The 26,364-nt window shown below is 33.5% G+C and overlaps 1 protein-coding gene across 1 annotated transcript; it reads left to right on the forward strand.

Moving 5' to 3' along the window:
* The first annotated feature begins 72 nt into the window (after window positions 1-72).
* Window positions 73-25,166, forward strand: SYCP1 (synaptonemal complex protein 1). Its single transcript, XM_062594825.1, has 31 exons — window positions 73-180; window positions 1,172-1,256; window positions 1,480-1,526; window positions 2,474-2,638; window positions 3,478-3,545; window positions 3,741-3,814; window positions 5,087-5,145; window positions 6,931-7,000; window positions 7,956-8,029; window positions 8,945-9,053; window positions 10,267-10,361; window positions 10,500-10,684; window positions 11,624-11,691; window positions 12,946-13,007; window positions 14,102-14,206; window positions 15,167-15,270; window positions 15,756-15,873; window positions 16,040-16,110; window positions 16,619-16,700; window positions 17,411-17,473; window positions 17,891-17,953; window positions 18,754-18,816; window positions 20,378-20,494; window positions 21,142-21,252; window positions 21,859-21,951; window positions 22,764-22,838; window positions 23,016-23,075; window positions 23,206-23,382; window positions 24,357-24,500; window positions 24,851-24,937; window positions 25,023-25,166. Exons 1-31 carry the CDS (start codon window positions 73-75, stop codon window positions 25,164-25,166), a joined length of 2,946 nt encoding a protein of 981 aa, XP_062450809.1.
* The last annotated feature ends 1,198 nt before the right edge of the window (window positions 25,167-26,364 follow it).

A 26,364-nucleotide genomic window follows, 5' to 3' on the forward strand; every position in this document is an offset into this window, starting at 1 on the left:
CTCGCCCTCCTCGCCGGGCAGCGTGCTCGCCGTGAGGCACTGCCTCTGCCGCCCGCCTTCTCCTCCGAGGCCATGGAGAAGGAAAAGCCATTTAAGTTGTTCGTGCCGCCGCGTCTGAGTGGTGGCCAGGTGTATGCAGTCAAGCCGCAGGCCAGCGCTCGAGCCGCGGGTGTCGCTCAGGTAAAGGGCGCTGCCGCCCCCCGCGCTCCTGACGCGGCGGCGGCCCGGCGGCCCTCCGGCCCGCGAGGCGTGGTGAGGCGAGGCGAGGCGGCGGCGGGGCGGGAGCGCCCAGGCGGAGCCTTGGGCTCCGTCTGGGGAGCGCGTGTGTCAGCGTTCTACTGCTAACGTTGGCTGGGAGAGAGCGTTTTCAATTTTGATTTCCAATATTTTTAGTTTATTCCTGTCACAACCAAAAAAGAGTAATCTTCCTGGCTGTTTGCTACATATTTTAGCTATTTACCACCAACGACAAATAACTAGATGCTCGATGTGGGTAATTCAGAGCAGTGAGTTGTGAAGGACCCAACTTCTTGTACTGGCTCACTTGGATTCATTGTTCCCACCCCAATCAAACGTGTGAAAGCATGCTGTCACTAGGCACTAAATTCTCTGAATTCAGCAAGTTTTTGTTTGTTTTTTTTTTTATGTTGAGGTTCCCTTTTGAATATGCTTAGATTCAGATTAAAGTGACTTTCTGGCAGGAGGTGATTATGCTGTGTACAAACAAATTTCTGTGACTCTTTAGAACACTTTGTAAATTGAAATTTTCATGCTAAAACTTCATCAAATCTGTTCTAGAAAGCACTGGGGAAAAAATAAACGTGAATACTGGACTAAAAAAATATCATTTGGCTTATTGAGTCCTTTACCACACACCTGTGAACAGGCATGTAATAGCTAATAAACTTACAGCTGTAATGAAAGACATCTGCTTCTTTGGTCAGAGTATTGTATAGAGCAAACCACAAAGGACAGACAGTTCTAAAAGTCACTGTGAGGTTAAGAAGCAAACAGGAGAGTTCCAAAGCATTGCCAATATCTTGGGCCTTTAAAGCAGTATGTAGCTAATTTATCAGTGGAAAGTTCTGTTTTTCACTTTAACTGTATTTTTTTTTTAATGTAAATGCTTTTCTAATTTACCCATAAGAAACTAACTTTTAAATTTATTCAGGGTTTTAACAAATGCCCGGGTGATGATTTTAACTTGCCCTTTGTAATGAGAAGTACGCTGAACCATGGTGAAATCACTGATTCAGGTAAGCCTAGAATGAGCATTAATCTTCCACTATGTGTCTGTGTGTGTATGTGTATATACACACACATTTATATAAATTTTTTGGCTGTTGTACATGTTTTCATGACTAACTTCACAATGTTATACCTGTTACTTTGTTAAATGCAGTTGCACTTGTTTTTTGGGGAAGGGTGAGGGGGAGAGTTTTTTTCCAAAAGATTCATTGAAATCTGTCCATATTCCAGATGTGATTTCACAGCAAGGAAAACTTTGGCCTGAAACAGATGAAGAGGTCAGCTAAGTATACGCTTCATGTAGCTCATTTCTTAAGGCGTTCTAACGTTTAATCTGTTCCCAAAACATTTCCATAAGCACCATCCTAGACAGTTTTGGGAAGGGGAGGATATTTTCTGTATCTCCCGTTTAAAGCTGTATCATTTAGAGAAGGTACTTAAGATTCAGTGATTGTGCCTAGGGGTAAACCTTTAGATAGTAAGACAATTTTCATTTTTTTTTTCTATTTTTATTTATTTTTATTTTTGTAATGCTTGGGAAGTCTAGGAGTTTTAAGATTCGTTAGAATAAGATTTATATTTTTGTGAACATGAACATATTGCTTGTTTTTTCTCTAAATATTTTTAATTTCCATGAGGATTGAACTTCTTTTACCACAGTAGCTATTATAGTCAAGATTATAATATCATGATGCAGCCAGAAAAGATAGCATTAGGTGACATCATACCTAAAACCTGCGTCAGAACTACCTCATGGCCTATCGTTCTGCTTTTACCTTTTTAAAGCCACTGATCAAGGACTGCTTGTACAGTGCTTTGAGGATGTTTCAAGAGCACAAGGTTGACTGCTTTTTCTTCTTTCTTTCTTTCTTCGTATGTGAGTTGACTGCAGAAATGCATCATATGAAGTTTTGGATGTGATCCAAGGATCATTCAGCAGAAATAATCTTGGCCCCATTGATAATACTAGCAAAATTGGTGGATTGCAGGCTGTCCAGTGGGGTATTTTTCACTCATTTGTGTTGTATTTGCCCCTTACTCTGTAATATGTGTTGATCTATATACACAGTGGAGCATAAAGATTAAATTTGTTTCTTGGTCAGTAGAAGCTTGTGTCGCCGTCTATGACGGCGGGGAGAATATTAAGCTTCCTTTGTTTAAGATAAATGTTAATTAAATAGCATTTTACGTATACATTTGAGACTAATTTCTGAATTTTCAATAGAGTATAGAAACAATGAATGAATTGTATTCCAAACTCTACAAAGAGGCTGAGAAGATCAAGCAATGGAAAGTAACAGTAGAGTTGGAACTGAAGCAGAAAGAGAGAAAATTGCAAGAAAATAGAAAGATTATTGAAGCACAGCGTAAAGCCATTCAAGAATTGCAGGCCAGTATTTTACTATATGTGTTGAATACCTAAATTAAAGAGAATATCTTCCTGAATAACTTTGAACATATTATTCATACAATTAAATATTAAAGAATATTATAGATCTTGAAGAAGGCATTTTAAGCTGTTTATATGAGGACTTTAAAGAAACTAGTTTGCTAGATATCAATGACCTATAGTTCTACAGGTTTTAAAGGAAAATCTTTACCTTTTTTGTTATTTAGAATCATTTTCCTCTTGTTAACAGTGTGCATTTCATCTTTGAATAGTTACTGTGTACATCATACTGTGAAGATGTATAGACTTACCCAAGACTGTATGAGCTTTTGTCCCCCTAGTATTTTAAAGTAAGCTCCTGCATATTTCCAAACCCAACATATATAGGAAGTAGTAGACACTGCTTTAACCCAGTTTCTTATCTAGCTGTTAGTGGTGGGGATCTTTGTTAGTGGAACAGATATATTAAGCAATTCATCAACCCTTTTCCTTGTTTTCTGTTTGCATCAGTGTTGGTAACTTGAATCTTTGACTATTTAACTTTTGCCTTGAGAAAATGTTTGTTTTCAGAAGGGTATGCGCATGCACACATGCACAATCACAGTCATATAGATAACACATCTTAAATATTTCAGTTACTGGTAATCACTGTTTTTTTCAAGCAATTATTTTCAAGCAAACTATAATAAAAGATTGCTCAGCATGTCATTTCAGGTAAAACGGATTTCTGTCTTCTGATACAGAAATACATATTTTAATGTAAAACTGGGAAAGTGAAAGTGTAGTACTGGTATATTTTTCAATAACTATCTTCTTGTGCTTGTCCCTTTCAAAATTAGTTTGAAAACGAAAGGCTAAGTTTAAAACTTGAAGATGAGATATGTGAAAATAAAGATCTTTTAAAAGAGTAAGTAATACAGTTAAATAGTTTTGTTATTTTTGTGAAAAGTTTTCTTGCTAAGAGCTATTAAAATGGGCAATTTAAAAAATATGTGTTAAATTGTGAAGCTCGTCAAGCTTTTTGCAATGTCACTCTTTTATGTATGCAAAGTAATGTGCATCACTATGAGAGCATATTAAGATATTTTTTCCCTTCTTCCAGAAACAGTGCTTCAAGGCATATGTGTAATCTGATCAAGGAAACCTGTACTCATTTCACAGAGAAGTCCACCAAATGTAAATGCTATTTAAATCTTGATTTTTTTTTTCAAAGTATATCTAGCTTTCTATAAATGCAAAAAGAAAAAGCTGTCATTCTATTTTGAGTTGTTTTCCAGCTGGGATAAACTGCATGTGGCTCAGTGCATAAGAATGAAGTTCAGATGTGAAACCAGAGGCCAAGTATCTGTGTGTTCTGTAGTGCTAAATTCAAAGGTTTGCTAAAAGGTTACATGACTGGGGAAATTTAGTTGCATAAACTTCAAAACAGATTTAGGTTCTGTGAGCAATACTGAATAACCACTAGCAACCACTCCAGAAGAGTGCAGATCTTTAAGTCCTGTCGCATTTGTCAGTCCCATCCAGGTACCTTGGATATCTTATGTCATATAAGATGGTACTTCATGCCTGTGTTTAGGCAGTTGAATCTAATCCAGTTACCTTTTTCAGCTCCTTCTTTCTCAGACTAGAGGAAACAGCATCATTGTGTCTGGAGCAATTAGGTTCCCTGGAGGAAAAAAATGCCCCTAGGCCCAAGATTCAATGAGCAACTAGCATTCTTTGCACTAAATTGACCAAAACTATAAAGCTGGAGTAAATGAAACTTAAATTTAAAATCTCAGTGCAATAATGTATTTTAAAACTTCAAATCTATATCAAATTCAGAATTATTATTTTAAAATCTTTTACCAACTTTATCTTGGATACCTTTTTTTTTTTTCGTGTCTGCCTCTTCTTTGCTTGTCTTCTGCAGACACCTGTATATAGATTTACTGTACTTCTCGGTAACTGTTTCTTACTGTTACATTCTGAATTAATTGGAATTATTTTCTTGAGGAGTAATAATAGTATCAATTATGAAAGTGAAATTGTAAAAAGAAAGAGTATCATCGTAATAGTTTTGTAATGATAGTTCTGTTGTCATGAGTGTCTCTGCTGATGTGAAGAAGTTCCACACTGAACCTTACATTACAACTTTTCAAATTTATATTTTTAGTAGAGTATTGTTCAACAGCAGTAATATTGTTAATAATTGATATAGAATTAAATTCCTCCTGGAAAAAACGAGATTTGGAAGAAAGTTATAAAAGCTGAGCTTGCTTAATGTTTCAATGCAAAATACATTTTCTTTGGACTGTATAACTTTTGGTGCACTGTATTTCGTAGTGACTTGCTAAAATAAGAGTATGTAACTTTTTAAAAATTCATTATGCCATGTAAGCAGAATGGCTTGGATGTCTGAATTTTTTTTCAAAAGGAAAACTTTGTAGTACATTCTTATTTTGACAGATGAACATGAAAGAGAAGAAACAAGACAGCTATATGTGGAACTTAATAACAACATTGAAGTAAGTGATGTAGCTTGTTAAAACTCAGCATGTTATCTGAGTTATATGTATATGCTGAGACATTATTCATACAAAGAAGGTGGTGATTAGACCCCTCATTTGGAGTGTTAGAACGCTGATTTTTTTCAGTCTCTATTTAAGTATTGGTTTTGTATTGTAAGCAACACATTTATTGGATAAAATGCATTTACAATCCTTAGGAGTATGTAGATCTACTTAGTCTTAGGTGATTTCTGTAACTGCTATCTTCTGTTTTGTACTCCTTTTCACTCATCCACTGATCTTACAGAATAGCTGAATTTGACAGGGACCTCTGCAGATTACATTGTCCAGCCCCCTGCAGGGTTGGGCGGAGCAGGTTGCTCAGGAGTGTGTCAGGTCAGGTTTTAAGCATCTCCAAGGATGGCAGCCTCTCTGGACAACCTGTTCCTGTGTTCAATCACCCTCACAGTAAAAAGGTTTTTTTTAATTACGTTTCAATGGGATTTCTTTTATTTCAGTTTGTACCCATTGCTCTTGTCCTTAAAGTCTTTTCTGCATATTGAGACAGCTTCAGCAAGAGAGTTGAGGGGGGTTCTTTGGGCTATTTTCCTGGAAGGTGGGAACTGAGTATTGACACTCCTCAAGTGGAGGAGGAAACTGAATGTAGATCTCATGTTGTAGTGGAGGAGGAAACTAATGTAGATCTCATGTTGTAGCAGAGTAATGTACTCAGTTACCATCTCTGAACCAGAATCAAGTCAGTTCCACTGTTTTTTTTCTGCAGACCCCTGTTTGTATAATTTGTAAACAAATACTGTGTGTAATATATACACATATGTAAATGTATATCCACATATAGATAAACACATGTATATATAATACAGATGATTCAGCCTTGGCAAGATTGAAACATTATCAGCATTTGCAGAAATAGAGCTTTAGAAGTCATGGGAAATGGGGCTTTTAGGTGTTAGACAGCATTTTGGAGAACTGTATCTTTGGACTTAGACTCCGTTCTGCAAATAGTCTTAGGTGAAATTCAGGCACACAGACTTTTTAAGATACGGGTCAGATGTATTACAGTTATTCTATTGCATGTTTTTCTTTAATGAAAAGTGCATAAAGGTGAATAAAGCAAATTGCTTTTGCTGGATCATATGCAAAACTGAAATGTAAATAGATGATTGTGCATGGAATAAGAAGTATAAGGTGTGAATAGTGAATCTTTAATTTGCTTCCTTGACTTGAAGAGGTTTTTTCCTTCTTAATTCATAAAACAACTGCAATCTTGCAAAATACATTCATCCATTACATTTTTGTTAATTAATTATTCCACTGTGGAAAATTAGACCATTGTATATTTATAATTGAGAAATGTGAAGCATCTTTGTGTGTGTGATGAATTTGATATTAACCAGAATCAGAGAGCCCACTGTATAACAGTTAAACTTAGTACTTAGAGTAAAGTTTAGTAAAGCCTGTTGTAGTAGCTGGGCAGCTAGGAGATGCACAACAGCTCCTCCGTTGTGCTAAGGAATCTCTGAACATGGATTAGTAAAAATATCTGATCCCTGAAATTGTTTACATCTTGCGTACAGAACTTCTTACGCTTCCATCTTCTATAAATTACCACATTTTAATTCAAAATGTGTGTTTACACTCAGAATTTAGTTTTTTAAAAAATCTTACAGATATGAATAGGAGCTTGTTGTAATATGGTTTGTTTTCGAACCATAAACATCGTTCTTTGTTACAGAAAGTACTTAGTTTTATATGAATGTACGTATTGAATGTTACTTTTAGAGAATGATAATGGCATTTGAAGAACTTCGTGTGCAAGCGGAGAACACCAGACTGGAAATGTGTTTCAAATGTGAGAGTCTTGCTTACTCTATTTATGCTGTAGACATAACAGTTTTGTACTTAAATGCATTTTACTGCGTGCAGTTTCAAGCCAGAAGGATAGGGTATGCTAGAATGGTGCACTGTAATACTTGTTCTGTGTATTTAAAGAAATAGTTGCTGAATATGGTCAGCTGAATTCAATCATCTTGAAAAGCGGGGTACTTTAATACGGGAGTCTGTCACATATCTTAGCCGAGTCTTAATCCTATTAAAATAAGTTACAAAATTTCTTCTGATGTTTGTCTTTTTTTTTGTGTGTCAGGCTTTATAATGCCTCAGTTTCCCTTCATTTGGGGTGAGTGTCTCAAATTTCCTAGGAAAGGTAAATTCACTGCAATGACTCAGGTTTCCTCACAAAGTTTTGTATTTCTGATCTAAGTTTTATATCTGATGGTTGTATTATTAGTATCATGCCAGGGGTACACGCTCATTAAATTAGTCTTACCTCATGCTGCCTGCCATTATAAGGACTGGGCCATTTTATTATTTTTCTGCCAGTGTTCCTGGGTCAGTTTTTGAACCTTATTTTTTCTAATTGTCACCAAAACCTTTAGCTTTGTCCATGAAGGATAGTCTATAGATCTCTGCTTATTTTATGTAGTTGTCTTATTAAACTGATAATGCACTAGTGCATTTAACTGCAGAAGTTTTAATTTGGTATTTGTGCTATGAACTGTCTTGTTTTTGGACATGCATCTCTTAATAGATTATTTTAAGAAATTAATACATCCTGTAATGGACTAATTCTGTGGAAGGTTAGGGCAGAATATTTTGTCTGATGAGGTAACAATTTCAAACATGACCTCAACATTTTTTTTTTTTTAGGAAATCAATTGCATGGTAATCTTAAAATAAAAATTTCATTTAACATGAAGTATATTACCATTAATAAATTAACTATTCATATTCTTGTGTCTCAAAAGTAAAAGAAGAAGCAGAAAAAGCGGACAAGTTTGAAAAAGAATACAAACTAGAAGTCAGTATGAAGGAAAAACAGGTTTGTTTTAATTCTTGAAACAAATCTTGCAGATTCTTAAACTAATACTTGAACTCTCTTGCTTTCATGACTTATTGATGCATCAAAAGAAAATAATTACTTAAGTGCTTGCTTGCTTGGTTGTAAAATATTTCTATTTTGGAAGGATAGAAGTTAACATTGCAGGTTGCTTTTTAATTGTGTGTTCCTTATATGCTGTTTGGAGTGAAATATGAAATAGACTGCTGTATCCTAAAGAGGGGTATCTCAGTGAAAGGATTTAAAAGCACCGTGTCAATACTAAATCCTTATTCTTTGCTTTATATATAGCTTACTTGTATAAAAATGGCTTGTGTGGAAGCATAAAATTAGCAAAACAATCATCAGCCCTTCTAGTTTTGCATTGTTTTTTAAAGGCTGATAAGGGAGGTTTTGAAGCTGGAAGAGGCTGGAATAGTTTTTTGGCAGTGGTGATGAGATAGCCATGATGGAAGCTTGAGTAAGTAGAAGAAATTAAATACGATATGAGCTGTTAATTTGTAAGCAGCAGACTGAGAAGCAGGGCTTCCATCTATGTCTGTACCTGAGAAGGTCAAGAGTTGTTGACTTGTCCAAAGATGGATATGACATTGCAAAGAGGCAAGGAGCGTTTCAGAGCATCAGTAAATACGGAAGAAATAACAGCTGGAACTGCATTTCAGAGTTTGATTCTCTAACTTTAGTTATGTTTCCAGCATCTTCAATCTGTTGGAACTCATGTTCTCATTTTGAACTGAAGAACTTTTGTGTCTAAAGAGTAACATGACCAATATTTAGCTAAGACAACCTTATTTAAATTGAATGATACTAGCATGAATGCTAATCATGCATAATGAACAGTTGAAGATACAAATCTGTCATCTTTTTTAGACTTATTTATAATACTACTTCTGTTAGATTACAGTTTTGACCATGCAGAATGGTGAAAAAGATGACATAATAAGAGATATCAAAACTCAGTTGCAGGAATCAAAAAGTAAGATGGCTGACTTAGAAGAAAAAACAAGTAAGAATTATCTCTACTATATCAAAATACTATTGCTAATAGAACTACAGGAAATGGGATGGTGATGTTAGCTTGTTACTAATCAGCAGCAGAACTTTGGGGTCTTGCAGGTCAGTTTCTTGCTTAGGTCTGAAGTTGGGGTGTAAGATCTGGATTTTTAATGTAATCTGCTTATATAAAAATACAGACCCTTATTTCATATCAGTAGTTTTCTCTTAGGGCTTAGACTACAGTCTGTTTTCATATTGACATGACAGTTTCATGATGAGGATTTTTTTTCTTGTCTTGCTCATCAATAGACCTGGTGTGGAGATGGTCACTAATAAGCTGCATATCTCATCACTAATAAGCTGCATATACCCTGTCCTTCCTTTTCCATAACAGTAATAACTTTTACCTGAACACTGTATAACAATGCCCATATTATAGGAATTTTTCCATTTCAGTTGGACTAGTATAATAAAAATGGTAAATTATTAAATAGAGTATTGTTTCTAGTTACTTCGTTGAATCATTTTACATCAAATTAATGAAGGGACTTCAACATCTAATAGCTGTTCAGTAGTCCGTAAATAGTAACTTTGTTCTGTATTCAGCAAGACATTTTGACATCTTCACTAAATAACTCCCAAAACATTGCAGCTTTTAAATAGAATCATATTAAAAATAAGCCAAGGGAGTGACTGAGACTGGAAGTGTAACTGTTTTTGAGGGGTTCTTGTATTCTCAGGCTGAAGCAAGTAATAAAAGCTTTTGATGAGAAAGTAACATTCCTCCAGTTTTGCAAATATATAGTCAGGTGTCACTGAGGAAATATTTTTTAGCACTAGCTTTTCAGTGCTGTTTAAGTCATATTAGCCACAAAATATTTGTAATGTGTGGTTTAAGTATCTTTGTTCTTTAGAGTTGAAGCAAATTTCAGCATCAGTTCATCATACAGATGAATGACTAAAAATGACTGTGGAGTGGGAAGGAAGGTGTGGGTGTGTTTTTTTTTTTTATGCCGCATACATATGAATGGCTGCATTATATTAAATTTCATAAACATTTCAGTTATTGTTATTTAATAAGTCGAATAAGCATTTGTAGTTTATAAGCACATTATGTAGCTTGAATAAGTTGTAGGAATGTATGTATCTGTAAAACAGAAATGCAAGGACTTTCAGTAAACAAGTTATTTTTCTTTAATGTTAGCATATGCCTTTCTGCTTAGGACATGAAGGGGAAAAGTTAAAGGAATCCCAGATCAATCAGGATCATTTGAGGGCAGAACTTGAAGAAGCTAGAGTTTCATTGCAAAAAACAGAGGTAGTGCTTGTTTATAATTTTCTAGTACAAATAGATTATGTAAGTAATTGAATAAATAAATATTAATACGTCAGATATGAAACATTAATTGTAGGTGGTTGTTACAACGTGTATAGAAATTATAAAATTATTTTTTAGACTATTCAGAAGAACTTAGAAACTGAATTGCAGACTGCAGTGAAAGCATTAATTCAGGTCACGGGGGAAAAAGAAGCCCAGATGGAAGAATGTCAAGAAACTAAGGCTTTGCATGCATCCATGGTAGATGAATTTGAAACTTCCATTTACAATTTCAAAAGTTTGCTGGAAAAAGAACAAAATAGGTAATTGAACAGTTAACGTTCATAGAGTGATCTTATGGATAAAATACTAGATTACTGTTCTCTGGGAATAAAACTTACATTTCTTGTGTGATTTGGTGTAACTTACATATAAAAATAATAACTATAGTACCCAAGTTCTTTCTGTGTAAAAAATGTATAACCATTCTTCTTTTTTAATCCCTCATCTGTCTTCTTACTGACTGATTAGCACTTGAAAATGGTTATGCTTTTTGACTATGTGTAGATGCAACTCTTAGCTGAATACTCTCATCTGGTACCTGAAAGTCTTTCTTAAATAATAAAATACTTAGTGAGGATGATATTCTTCCTTACCTAATGATAGTGCTGTTTAATACCAATGCCTATTATTTCAGGTCTTCCAAAATAATAATAATAATAATAATAAAAAACCCTGCGTATTTGTCAAAGAACCTGATAACAACTAAATTCAACCCTTCTAAGTACAGAAACAGAACACTGTATTTTTAATAGGCTATTGAACAGCGTTTTTCAAGAAAGTGTCTTTGCATTAAGACATCTTGCAAGTAGATGCATATTATGACAAATCCGAGAACAAAAGGATATTAAGTTGAATTTTTTTTTTTTTTAGCAAACTGGTCTAAGTTCAAATAATTTAATTTATTTTTTGTAGTTGTCCTGGTTGATACTGGTTCATGAGAAGGTAAATTTTTGGTCCTTGATTTTCATAATGCTATTTTTTGAGAACTGTGTAGTTATATATGTATATATATATTTGCTGTTCAGGGATTATAATAGTAGATTTTGATAATTGTTGCAAGTAGTTACATTATCTGCTTTTAGAAAGGCAGATGTATTTAAAATGCTTGTGCTAGAACTTTGTCGTACTGTACTTAAACTTTCAAATACAGTGCTGTGTACCATATAGAGAGGGGGGCAAAAAAATTACAATTTTCCTAGATTGAAGAAATATGAAGATGAATTGAAACTGCTCACCTTGGAGCTCAGAAAGAAGTCTGCTGAACTGGGTAAGACTAAGGAAAAAAACAAATGAATTAGCTAAAGAAAGTGTTTTTTGCTATTTTCTGAAAATAGACCATCCCTATGTAGTACTCATTTTAGTATCTTGTGTTGTAGCTTATGGTCCTCTGATACTGAGTATGATATCAAAGTCCTGTATAAATATATAAATACATCTTTTTATATTTATAAAAACTTAAAAATAATTTAAAAAATAATTTTATACAAATTTTTATTTTATTTAATATATATATATTTTTAACAGAGCACCTCCAAATTATACTAGAACTATTTCCCAAATCAATTGAATAGGAAAAAATGTGATCTTAGTCACACTTCCTTTTTCTTTCTTTGTATTACATCAAAAAGACATTATTCAGACTTGGACTTTTTTTATTACTTTTAAGCTAACAAATTAACATGTTCAGAATTTGTCCAGCCTATGCTCAAGGAAAAAAATTGTTCATTCCAATATTTGTGTCAATTATTTCAGGAGATGCAGGACCTCTTTCAGAATCTGCCCTCAAATCTTCTTTTGCTTTCAATATTGTTTTGCTATTTTATGATTTCTAGCTATTCATTCCTTAGTCCCAAAATCAAGAGATATACCTTTAGCGCTGTTATCTCAGTGCAGCAGATGTCTCTAAATATTTCTAGTCCCTGGATGATAGATGAGAAATATGATTTGATGTCCTTATAAGTATTGAGGGCATTTGAAGGTAAAACTGCTCAAAAGTTACTAGTGTTGCTTCTCTGGAACAAGATGAGATGAAACCTGTGATATTTCCAGAGCAAAAATGAATCTGATGTCCAGTACTTGTGAAAAACACTGGTGGTAAGAATGTGCATGTAGAAAACACATTTCAAATTTACTTGCTAATAAATAGTTTTATTTTTCAGCATATCTATATGAATATCTTCAGTAGTCAAACTTCTAGAAAAATCCGTATCCATGAATACTGAGACTAGTCCTTTGTGCATATTATTACAGTGCATAATTTACTTGAAACCATGTTTGTGCAAAATATAATAGACTCTGAGTTTTATTTAAGATGAACAGTTAGCTGGCTTCTTTTCAGGTAAGTGTTCATTAACGTCTTTCTGCGTTTAAATCATGATTTAGGTCAAAATTTAGCTTTAAGATTTCTGAACTTAATCCAGCAAGTCCTGCAAGTTGGGTACTGCAAAGGGGCAATGCTTTATACTGTTTGCTAAATATGTAAAATTATTTCTACTTAAATTTTACGTTGCATGTGCTGTAGAAGAGATGACTAAATTAAAGTGTGACAAAGAAATGCAACTTCAAGAGCTGTCAGAAACACTGGTAAATATTGTTCCCTTTACTAGTCTCATGGCATTTACTTTTCATATGAAGTCTCATAGTAAGTAGCTTAAATGCCCTATAAAACACTTTCTAATCTGCTGTATTGTTGCTACTAACTTTCTCTTGTGTTTTAGACTTGTGTTCTTTTTGAAGAACCTGCTTCTTTCTACTGTTCTGCTTGTTTTGTTTTTCTTTGTGTTGACATTTCTAGTCATTTGGTACTTCTGTCACACCTGTTTAAATACTGCTCCCTCTAGATATAAATACTCCCTATTTTTAGTTATGCCTAGTTACTCTTTCTTTCTTCATGTTAAACCTTTCTGAAATTTATTTATTTGTTTTGTGACGAACGTAAGCTCAAACTCTGTGAATACCAAGCATATGACATTTAAGGCTAAAATATCACTTAATTTTTCGACAGTAATTTCATGACTCGATAGCTTTCTTTGTACCCTAAAGATCAAGCCTTATAAAGACTTACGTTGTAAGGACTTCATTTTGATGTTTAAAGAATAACCAAGCTTAGGACATCCTGCTGGCAAGGCAGTGGAAGAAGGTTACAGAAGGCTATGTATGACAAAATGAGTGATCTAATAACTAATGCCTCATAGGTTTCTTATTCCATAGTTTTGTTATTATTTTGCTGTTTGTGAGGTGTTAGTTACGATGAGGTCCTTCCTGCTGCAGTGTGCACCATCTAAAGAGCAGTGCCTACTCAGTTGATATGCATCCCTTTATAGAAGGTATGCAAGTCTAAGCCTGCAGAAAGGTGTCATGGGTTATAACATCATGTTCCATGTTCTACCAGCACATGAGGTGTTCTTCTCTCCTTGTTGTAGAAGTTTGCTGAGGTAAGCAGCATTGACCTCTGTGAACCCTACTAAACCTTGACACAGGCCCTTCTTCTGTTACAGCTGTCTGAATTATATGAAGTATACAGGATGATGATAGGATCTTAAATTTGCTAGTCTAACAAGAAAGTGTATCAGCTAGAGTAAGGTGGTGTGAAACCACATTTGCATTTTATAAATTATTACATATATGCTGAACATGGAACTTTCTGAACTGATTTTTTTTTTAATGTCCTTAAATAGGAAAAAGTTCAAGGACTTCTAGTGAAGAAGAAATATCTTGAGACTACTGTTGAAAAATTGCAGGAGAGAGAAAAAGAAATGGAAAATACTCTCCAAGCTAGAGAGGTCTGAATAAAGGATTGTAACACGTTTTTATAAATTAAGTTACACATTATTGCTTGAATATAAGAACATAGAAAATGTCTGAGCCTGGCCAGTGGTCCATCCAGTGCAGTACTCCACTCCTGACAATGCAGTAGATGATGCTATATAGTATAAGAGCCTACAAGCCTGGCTATTGTCTGTGGTCTGTTCCCCTGACATCCCTACAGTCAATGTATTAAGAATGTTAGAGGATACATCCCTTTCTCTTCCCTTTGTTACCTGTTTATGGACTTTTATGTTCATGTATCATCAGTTTTTGAACTGCCTGATAGCCTGATACTATTTGCTTTTATACCTTCCATGGTAAGAAATTCTAGAAGTTTATTATCCACTGTGTTTAAAAACTAAACACACATGTATGCACCCACATTTTGTTTTAAATCAACTGGCTGTGAGTATGTGTAGTATCACCAATGATTCGGAGAAAATAGTATTCAAAGCATTATTACATATTATACATTACATTGCAAGGCTTAACTTACCTTTTAATGACTGCAGGTTTCTAAGGGAAGAGTTTTGCATTATGTTTCAACATGCATCCAAAATGTGTGCTTATACTATCACATAGTACTGAAATGCTGCAATTCGTTATTTTATTTATTTATTTTACATTTTAAATAATACAAAAGCTTATGTCTAAGGCAACAATATCTTTATTTAAATGCTCAGAGAAATTTAACTTTGTCAGTGCTTTGGCAGACTAATTAGTTGGACTATACAAAAGGGGACACATTTAGTATTATATCAGAGTTAAGTGTCTCACACCTCTACGTTACACTAGAGATGTAAAGATACAGACTGGCTAATTTATGGCATATCTCCAGTTTTATTTTTAACTTGAAGCTTTGTGTTGTCTGTTCATTTCTGGCAGCTTTCGTGAACGGTGATTTACATATGTACACTCAACACTTTCTTTTGCAGAAGGAAATACATGATTTGAAAGTACAGCTGAGTGATACAATTGAAAACAAAGAAATTTGTTTAAAACAGCTTATGACACTGAACGCAGATCTTGAACAAGAGATGTATGATCTTTTCTGAAATTTTTGGATTTGTTTAATATTTTTGTGTTACATGGAAATCAACATACAATGAAATGATCTATAATTTTCTAAAAAGTTTTAACTTAAGCACATAGTATGACAGATTTTATATATTCACATTTGTAAAATACATTTTTTTTATATGTGTGTAATTGTTCCCTATCTCTGACTTGGATGTATTAACACAAAGTATTTTTGAATGCTGACCCTGCATTGAGGTGGATGTTGGACTGAGTCCCTTCCAGCAGCTGTTATATGGAAGTTGCTTCTCCTTTTCTTTCCTCTTCCTCTTAGAGTCTCTTCACATCACTATTACTCTGTACTAAGTTTTCTGCAAAGCTCGAATTTGCAGATACGGGCCTGGATTTATTTCAATGTGAAGAAAACTTTTAATAACAGTTGAATTTAAGTTAAAGTAATTTTAAAAATATGTATTCTTCTTTCTCTGACCATGTATTTTACATTAGGCGCAAGAATGAGCAACTAACAGTGGATTTCAATAAACTTTTATTAGAAAAAGAACAAATAGTGCAGGAGAAAAGTTATATGGCTGCAGAACTCAACAAACTGCAAGAAGGTCACAAGGCAAGTTGTAAACTTCTATACTTATATCTGTTTTTGAAGGACAACATTAAAATATAAATTATATGGTATATTAGAAAATGCTTTTTGTACTTAAAAAAAATGGAAGAGCGGTTACCCTTGTCATAAGGCAGGTTGAGGTACTTTACTTACATATGCATTTATTTAGGATAATAGAAAAAAAGAAGAAAATACACAGAAGTTACTAGAAAACCTGGAAGAAGAAAACAGCCAGTTAAGGCAAGTGAAAACAAATATTAAAGGACAATATTATTTAAAGAAAGCCTTGATTCCTTTGCTGTTGCTGTTAATGCTGTACTCATGCTGTTTTCTGTGATTTTTAGTAATGCTTTTTTAGATTACCTTATTTGTGATGAAAATAAAAAGCAAATAGAAGTTGTGTTAAATGTGAAAAAGATTAAATACTACCCTTTGAAGTCTGCGTTGCCCAACCCACATTAATGAGCACCCTTCCATATTTTGTAGGTGCTTTACAGTCTTAGATTAGAATATATTTTACTCAGGCCATAAGAATTAACTTTCCATGTAACTTTTTCAATTGTAATTTTTTTTAACTTACTACTCAGTTTTGCATCTTTTCAGTGAACAGCTTGTGAAGCTCTCATGAATGAGTTGCATTAACAAAGCTGCTTTTTTAGAAATGTATTTTTGTTTTTTGTTTTTTTAGCAGTAGTGAGAAGTCTAAAGGTTTTAAATATTTACTAATACTTGCTAATTTGGCATTTAGAAATGAACTGGAGTCTTTGAAGGAGAAGATGTCAAAGAAGGGTGACGAGATTAAAACTAAACTGGATGAAAATGAAAAAAATGTACGACACGTAATGCGCTTTATCATATAAAAGTACAACATTACCTATAGGGCACAATATAAATATAAAACTCCTTTTTTTCCCCCTGCAGATTCCTACCTAGAGATGCAATCTTTTAGAGAGATTTTTCTCCTCTTAATGGTGTTAAAAATTAAATCAGCATAAATACACATGCTGACCCCTTTGATTTTTAAGACAGGAACTTCCACTAGTTCCACTAGGATATTTACTCTTTACATACAGTCTTTTGAGTCCAGGTTAGTTATAGTTTAGAAAAACAGTGTCCCGTTTCCGTTCCACCCTCCCCTCCCCCCGCATCATTTAGTGATGAGTGGGATGGGGATTAACTTTCAATATGTAGTATGACTTACAGTATAACTGTGTTCAATTATTTTTATTTTCTTACTGTATTTTCATGCATATATTTAACATTACACTGGATTTCCACATTTTACTGTAAAATCTGAAGATAATCAGGGCATGGAGTAGTTGCGCTTATACACATAAAATATATGATTTTTTAATATAAATATTTATATATTTTATAAATAACTATAAAACAGATAACAAATTTAATGATCGTTTTTGAGGGAACTGTGCTTTGAAATTGTAAGATGATAATTAGTAGCAGTCTCACCATGTTTTTTTCATCTCTAAGTACCAAAATTCTGATAATATTTTTGGCTATTTAAAAACAATTATGATTTCAGACTAGAAGTATCGAAAATGAAATTTCAAGAAAGGAAAAGCAGTTGAAGAGTCTAGAAAATAAGGTAGAAGCTGGATAGTGGAGAACTTCAGTATTTCAAATAAGACTTTGTCTTTTTTTCATCAGGAATATTATTTTATTTTGGCCAAGCTCTAAAACTGCTGACAAACTGTTTCATTACTATTAGTTTTAATGTTGGGCTACCAAAATTCTCAGTATTTCATGTTTAAAACTCTAATAATTGTAAAATCTTAATTGTAAAATCTGTTTCAGTCCCATTAGAATTAATGGAACTTGTGCAAATTTACAACTTAATGGAATTTCCAAACTTCAAGTTCAGTTTTAAGTTTACAAACTTAATTAATTGCACAAGTTAAATTAACTTGTAAATGTGCGTGTTTAAGCACTTTGACAAAAATGTCTAATACATTGAGTCAGTTTTTAGCAGCTTGTTAATTAATGTTTGAAATATCTCTTTTAGTTGAGTAATCTAAAGAAACAAGTGGAAAATAAAACCAAATATATTGAAGAGCTGCAACAGGAGGTAGGCACAGTTTTTAAAGTCACAAATCTGTAAAACATACAGTTATTTTGTGGTTACTGTTACTATTCAACAATTGTAGTCTCATGAGTTTAGACATAGCTATGTAATTTATAGCATTTTCTTCCTGTCATCTTCTGAACAAACTAAAGAACAGCCTTTGGAATTATTGTATTTGTAAAAAATTATCTGTTCTTTTTTTTAAAGTGCAGTTATAGAAATATATCTGATGAGCTTTTGTTATTTTCATTTAGCACATAGTATCATCAGTATATTTGAAATAATGATCCGTCTCTGTTACCAATAGTAGAAAAGAACTGTATGATAGGACAAACTGTAAATAACTAATGTAGAAATACATGTTTGGATTTTTTGTGATGACATCTGCATATTTCCCATCGGCAACATTTGCTTCACTGCAGAAAAAAATCCCTGAGCAATCTGCTTAGAATCAGTATATCATTACATCAGTTCTTTCTTTGCACTACAGCACAGGAGTAAATCTATGTTTGGTATAAGCTACATAATATAAGAGCCAGAGGTACTATGCATCTTGGATTTTTCTTCCTTTCCTCCCCTTATGAAAGGGGAGCCTTTCATAGGTCACAAAGTGTGAAGGACAGTATTATCAAAGTAGCTGAGTACTCTTTTACTTGGAGAATCGATCTGAAACCTGAATGCACAAGTAAACAATAGTTATTTGCTTGCTGAAAACTGAAATTTGAGGATTCCAACCTACTTTATGCAGTTAACAGAATTATGTAATGATTTATAAAAGTTTAGTGTTTATCTTATTTTAATAGAATAAGATGCTGAAAAAGAAAATTACTGCAGAAAGCAAGAAAGCAAGTATTTATGAAGGGAAGGTAGGTTCAAATCATTTCATATAGAAGATAAAGACTGAATATACTTCTTAAATCTCATTAATTAGTGATATTAGGCACATACTTAATTTTTTGTGGAGCTGGGGCACAGCATTCAACATTTTACAAGAATGTGCTTATAATTTCTGGAGGATGCTTACATTCTTAATCATTGCAAATTGGATCATCAGACACTTGCAAGAGATGGACATCATATTTCAAGGAATTCTGTTCCTCTTGAGTACCTTTCTTTTTCAGTTGGTAGACATACTGAAAATTAGTCACTAATACCTTCCTGGTGGGGAAAAAAGGGCAATTAAATATATTTTTTTCATTTTAGACAGTTTTTGTTCTGCACTGATAAGTCTGATTAGAATACTGTGTCCAATTTTGGGTACCACACTTCAAGAAAGATGTGGACTTTTTTGAGTGCATTTGAATGAGATGCTTAAAGGAAAAATTATAATCAAAGTACATTCTTGGTAGGAAAACATGATCATAAAAGACTTTAAATATTAAATAGATTGCTAAGAGAGGAAATAATCTTTTTTTTTTTTTTTTTTTTTTTTTTAATATACAGCACTTGGGATGACTTGGTCAGGAATAGATAGTGGGTAAGAGATCTTTTGAGGTCTCTTTCGGGTGCATTTGCTTAACTTTCTACACAGGTTTGTGTTTGGGAACATTTCCCATGCAAAAATATTAGAAGGTGATGACATCAAAGGTCTTAATCTGGCTCAACACGGAAATAGAGCTTGGGGCAACATGTAAATCCCAAGCAGGATTTACACCTATAAAGCTCTCCTCTGAAGATTCCAAGCTTGTTTGCGTGTTTAATTCCCTCAATTTCCTAGTAAAAGAAAAAGCAGCCAAGGACAGGCTTGCAATTAAGCAAAATATAGTGTAGAGCACACAGATATTAAGCAGTGCGTGTATTCCCCAAGCTCTTCCTATTTATTTCATATCAAATTCTTGTTAATATTAGCAGCTGAAAGGATTCCCTTTTTTTTTTTTTTTTTAAGAATTAAATAAAAATTATGAAATTAAACTATTGCAGCTAAACTATTTCTCCATTTCTTAATTTAAACAAAAGTTTTAATTATAAACATACTACAGTCATACTGCTGCTAAGGCTTAGGGGGCTGTGCATTATGCCTCATTTTCTGACTTTGCGTTCCATGACAGTCATACTAAAGGGCCTTTTCTACAAAAGGTAGGATACTAGCAGATTGCTAATAGATGATTCCTTTATATTGGAATGATTCTTTTGTGCTTAACTAGTTCTAGGGCTGCTTTATTGACTGGGATGCACAGAACTAGTATGGGCTATTTTTCCTACTATACTGCTTCTGTAGTTGCCATGAGTGTTTTCTAACTCACTTCAGGCAAAAGTGCTCTCATGCTGCTCATGAGAGAACCTGAATGTTAAATAAGAAACAGTGCAGTCACATACCTGGAAAGCACAGTGCAATTCTGCTCTGAAGTAAGACATTTTTTAAAAAAAAAAAAAAGGAAAAAAAAAAGTCCTGAACAACTAACAGCAATAATTCTGCATTCTGAAAAGGTGAATAAATTACAGTTAGAGGTGGAGAATATGAATAAACAACACAAGGAAGCAATTGACATGTATCAAAAAGAAATTGAAGACAAAAAACTAACTGAAAATAAACTTCTTGAAGAGGTGAGTTGTTAAAATTTACTGCAGCTTTTAATTAGTTTTTGATGTAGGATATCTTATCAAATGCTTGCTATATTTTTATGAAGCTAATTATAGACCAGACTCGTGGCATGTGTATAGCAGTCTTACAGACATGGATGGAACTTACTGTGCATGCTTGTGAGCAAAGTTCTACAGCACTGCCTTAAATTGAAAGACTTTTTTGTCCTTAAAGATAAGGACCTAACTAAATCTTTCTATCAGGATATTGTCCACAGAAATTCTATTCTTGGAACAAATAAACTGTAAGCAAATAGCCTTATAACTTTCCTAATATTCATGTTTTCATGCCTACAACTTTTGATGATGATGTCAAAAAATGCTAGGTCAGAGCCCTTGAATTGCCACTTAGTCACTCCTTACTGCTTGTGGTTCAACTTTGCACTTGTCTGCCACAGAGGAATGGATATACTTTTAATCTAGATTTTACTTGCGTATCTTAACATGGTGTATAAAAGATGGAGAATGTTAAAAGGATCTTTTAAAGTAAATAAACACTGTGTAAGCAGACTGTACATAGTATCCACCAGGAAAGGAAGAAATGAAATTAAGATTTTGTTAGCATATTATTCTTAATTGCTCATGAATTAGAAGAAACTTGTTACTGACAGGTAGAAAAAATGAGGTTGCTGGCTGAGGGAGCAACAGTAACACAAAAAGAAACCGATATCCGATGTCAACACAAGATTGCTGAAATGGTAGCACTTATGGAAAAGCACAAGGTAGGAGATTTTACCAATTTTTGTGATCAGTAGTGTGTAATATCATGTTAAGTAAAAACTTCTCAAAACCAGAGTATTGCAAATTAGTCTTGGAGAGTGCATTTTTCAAATGTTATATTTGGGCTGAATAAAGGAATATATAAGTTTGTGTTTGGCAGGATTTGTGTATATTCAGGCTTCCTTTGATACTTTCCTCATGCAATATTCTTCAGTATTGGCTTGGGCCTGTTTTTATGAGGACTTTTGGCAGTTTGATGTAACTTATTTTAATTGACTCATTTTACTACTCTATTGCAGTAGATTCAGCAGATACCATTAGGAAAAATAACATGGCTGACGTGTGGGTGTTTTTGTGTGGGTGTTTTTGTTTGTTTGTTTGTTTTGCTTGAACACTTAGCACTGGAGATAAGCATTCTCTGTCACACCACAAAATAACACTAGTTTTACGTTCTATTGCGCATTTTGTGCAGAGATCTAAATGTTTGCTCATAGTGCTTTCTGAAGCTCCAAAGTAGTTTTATCTGAAAAAGAGTGGAATTTTAAGATCAGATGTGTCTGTAATTATAACATTAAGTCAAATAACCTCTTTTTTTTTTTTTAACACAGCACCAGTATGATAAAGTGGTTGAAGAAAAAGATACAGAATTAAAACTTTTTAAGATAAAGGAGCATGAGCAGTCATCAGAAAAAAGATTCTTGGTAAGATACACACTTCAGCAGTGAGTAGCTTCATTAAGGGGCTGCTGTCGTGCTCTATTGTGACAGAGTAATATATTATAAATATTATATTAGAATTCTTCCTGTTTAATGCTTGCTTTTCTTTCTTCTTATTTTATTGTTTAAGCATTTACTTAGTGGGACTGAATAGTAGTGAAGATCAGCTGATCAACTTCCATGTACTGTATTTACTTTAATGTGTGTGCCAAAATATCAGATGTTTCTAAAAATAAATGGAAGTTGCTGAACTGCTCTATCTTCCTTTCCTGATAGTGCATATGTTCTAACCATACCACCTGGTTAAGTAATCTTTGTATTAGTTTCCTTTCTTTCACCTTCTCACAAGTATTAAAAGTTCTTTCATTGAATAGTTCTGATTAAGTAACTGTTTCTTAATAGTATGTGAGCTCTTTTTGAAAAACAAACCTAAACAAAAACTCCAAGCCTAGAGCTGTGTTCTCTTCTTTCCATTTTTCCTTTCTGGGAGGCTTAGCTTTTGAGAAGTTCTAAGAGCCAACATCCCCTCAAGACTCTAAAAATGTAGTTCTACAATGTCTACCTAAAAGTTGGTATCTTTCTGACATTTCTCTTCACAGAAGTTGAATTATTCTGAAAGTGAATTGTAAGTACCTCTAAGCTTTAAGTCCTAACTTTATGGGTAAGTTAGCTGTATTGAGCAGATGGAATTTTGTTTGTTTTTCATGAATATTCTTATGAATTAATGGTTTATTAGGTCTGCTTTCTATTTTTCAGGTTAAGAATAGTTAACCTTTCCATTATCTGATTGTTTTTAGGAAAATGAGTTGTCATGTTTGAAAAGTGAACTGTCATCCCTTAAGGAACAGCTTAAAGCAGAAATTGAAGAGAAGGTATTTTTTGTTAATATAGCACTGTGTAACATGCTTTGCTGGGTCTTCTGCACTATAAAAATGACAGCTGTGAAATGTATCTTTGTACAGTGTTCTGTAATTATGCTGAGCTCATGTTCAACAGCTAAATTCAAGTAAAATAATTACTCTGTGTGACATAACTCTTTTTTTTTTAAGGAGAATCTTGCAAAAGAACTCCCCCAAAATACAGTTTCTGAAAAAGAAAAGAAACATAAGGTAGTTTAATTTAATCAGATGATAGAATTTGACATCTGTATGTATGCAATCTGATTGGAGTTTCATGTTAAATAATATTCAGTGGACAAAAGACATCATTTGCTCTTAACTAAACCTTTTTGAATTTTAGAAAATACAGACTCACTTTTCTGGGACTCCTAAACCTCATTTAGATCTGGACTCTGCATCTATAAATCCAAAAAAAACACTGTCTTCAAATTTTATTCCTATAAAAGTCAATGTAATGGAAAATAAAGAAAGGTCTCCTTCAGCATCTGCAAGTACCTTGTGCAGTCCATCATTAAAGGTTTGTAACTTGTAGTATGGTAATGAATTGTTCTTGCTTCATTTTTTGACTGTATTTTTTTAAAAATTCTCTAGGGGTGCTTTATTTTTCTTTGTGATAAATAGGGATTCAAAAGGTAGATAGCCACAAGAAGACGTGCATTCTTCAGTGATACTAGAAAACAACTTATGAAAGGCTCCAATGGTGTTCCATTTTTCTTTCTCAGTTGCTTCATTTGTCTTCCCTGATCAGTAAAATGGGACTAACAATACCTGTTTTAGATGTACTGTTAATTTAATAACATCTGTAGTGTTTTTTCTTAATCTTAGAAGAAACTGTTGTCTGTCTGTAAAAGGCATGTTTTTCCCTTATGAAACAGAAAATAGTTTGTGTAGCTGTAAAAATTATCAATGTATTTCTGACTGCTTTGTCATAACTATAAAGCCTTATGCTTCTACCTTGTCAGAAGCTCACATGCAGTGTTTAATCAGAACAAAAGAATAGGTCATTTCTTTTTCCTTTTTTTGCTAGAAGTTATATTTTTATCAGTTTGCAACATTAAATTTTTAGAAAGGATAAAACAAAAATCTTGTTCTGCATTGCTGTCAGTGGCTTACTGAAAGCTGCTTACTGCAGGTTTGGTTACATTCTGGTTTTAATGACTACAGTTCAGAATAAGAACTGAATATATGCACGTGAGATAAGAGGATGGATACAGTGTGCCATAAAACTCAGTTCTTCTGAGACTTCCTGTTCGTTCTTGTTTGGCAATAAAAGTGTGTGTGTGTGTGTGTGTGTATACACGCATATAGATAGTATTTCTTGATTTTGTTTGGATCTTTGCTTCATGTTTTGAAGGGGAAAATCATAGTTTCAGTGCATCTCTTCAGTGTCTACTTGGATACTCGGTCTGTAAACTGAGTTACAGGTTTAGGTTTACATTCTAGAAGTGCCACTGGAAATGGAATTTTAAATACCGTATTTTTTTTTCCTAGACATACATTGTAAAGACTCCCCCAGTACATAAGCTGCAAAGTGAAAGTACAAATCTGCCTTCAGAAGAGTGCATGAGGAAAAAGCAAAAAGTGCTTCTGCAGCTGGATGCTCAGTCAGATAGCTCTGAACACAGTGACCTCTTGGTAAAAATCTGAAACAAACAGTGTGCTTAATGACTTGTTATATACATTGCTATATCTAATAACATAAGAAAGATGTGGGGTTCTATGTACAAGACAAAATGTACATATATCCTTTTATTTCATTGGCTCTTTCTGGAGTAACGTTTGTGTACTAAATTAGTAACTATCACAAATGAAGTACTGCTCTGTAAAAACATAAATTCATTTTCATAATGAATTTCTACACTGTTTTTGTTGAACTGTTGAGGTTTCATAATAATATTTTAACATTTTTAATGCTCTATTTCTAAGGGGAATGAAAAGAGATTTCTGAATATTGTATGATTAAGTAATTTTCTTTTTAATTTAAGAGCATAGTCTCAGAGGAAGAAATCTTTAAAAATTTGTACAAAGATTATCCTCAAACTTCACAGTTGCGTGCTATGACACCAAAAAAGGTATCTTAGCTTTTCTTAAGATCAAACTGAACATTTAATCAAATTTACTATAGAAATTAATTGATGATGTTGGTTGTCGTCTTAGAATCCAGAAACAACAAGCCTAAAAACTCCGGGCTCTGCACTGAAAATTACAACTATGAGAAAAATGCGAGAGGCTGAGTGGACTGCAGTTTCTAAAATGGACAGGAAAAGAAAAATGAAAGAAGCTGAAAAACTCTTTGCTTGAAATGAACATTACTTGATTAGTAAAACACAATTATTATTTCAGAGTTGGTACACTGTTGCATTTTTCTGTCTTTCTTAGTATATGTTCAGTATTCAGGACTTTCATTTCCTTCATATGAATAATCTTGATACATAACTACATCAACCTGCACAGTATTTTCTGCATTTCATTCTCTACACTATAAGAAGCCTGGAGACAAAAAATTAGCTCACTTAATTTTGAAATGAGTATAACTACAAAGAAAATTACTTTAAAAAGGAAACATGTTTTGTCTGGTTTTGAAGAAAGTCAGTTTGTTCTTCTAAATAATTCGCAAAAGGATATCATTTAATGAGTTAAATGCTGAATCTTTTAAAATGAACTTTTATTTGAAGTTGTCTTGCTTTCGGTTCATTTTGCATGTTCTTGTCTTTTTTGAACTGCTTTATTTCCAGTAGCCACTACTTCAGTATGTTAAAACAGTTCTGAAACATTTAAAATTGTATTTTCAATAAAAATTACTAATTTCAGAACCAGTTCAGCTTCATAAGGAATAAGATATGTATACTTACATTTTCAGATTGTAAATGCAATTTTGAGATTTCATTAAATGACTTATCTGAAATGTGAAGTGTTCGAATAAATATTGTTGCTTTATGTATTAGATCTAAACACAGGCCTAACTGGCTAGACATCCTTCCTAAGGACTGGCAGCTTCTGCTGTACAAACATAAAAATCAGTTAGAGCAAAGTAGATACCAGTGTTAATTCTTGCTTAATCTTGGTTTTGCAACAGCAACAAAAACTTGTTTCAGGCCCTAAAGATAACAGATGACTTACAGGTACATCTATCTAAAAATATTAATAAAAATCAAAATCCTGTCTCCATCTGAAGTGGATAACAAAACTTACTTTTCATTGTTTGGATTAGCAATTCTCTGCACAGGCTAATGATTTAGGTTCCTTACGTCTTATCTGTTGAGCAGTGATATTAATGGTGGTGGTGTTGCTGTATGTGACTGATAAATATTTTCTGGAGGTCTTAAAGAGTGTACTGTTTTTTTCTTCTCCATATTTTGTAAATGGAATATGCTGTGTAAGTTAACCTTGAGACATTAGAATGGCGTTTTTTAATGGAGAGATGTTTAATACATACATGAAATACTAAGTTTTTAAAATACATCTACTTAATATTGTAAATCAGACCAAAGGAAGGAGC

The sequence above is a fragment of the Rhea pennata genome, chromosome 25 (genome assembly GCF_028389875.1).
Source record: "Rhea pennata isolate bPtePen1 chromosome 25, bPtePen1.pri, whole genome shotgun sequence".
Classification (NCBI taxonomy): domain Eukaryota; kingdom Metazoa; phylum Chordata; class Aves; order Rheiformes; family Rheidae; genus Rhea; species Rhea pennata.

What these genes read in the sequence shown, in the direction of transcription:
- SYCP1 (XM_062594825.1), top strand. Translation starts at nt 73, where the DNA reads ATGGAGAAGGAAAAGCCATTTAAGTTGTTCGTGCCGCCGCGTCTGAGT. An exon ending in ACTGGAAATGTGTTTCAAAT is followed by an intron (nt 7,001 to 7,955) that starts GTGAGAGTCTTG and finishes GTGTCTCAAAAG; the next exon opens with TAAAAGAAGAAGCAGAAAAA. An exon ending in TCAGTATGAAGGAAAAACAG is followed by an intron (nt 8,030 to 8,944) that starts GTTTGTTTTAAT and finishes TACTTCTGTTAG; the next exon opens with ATTACAGTTTTGACCATGCA.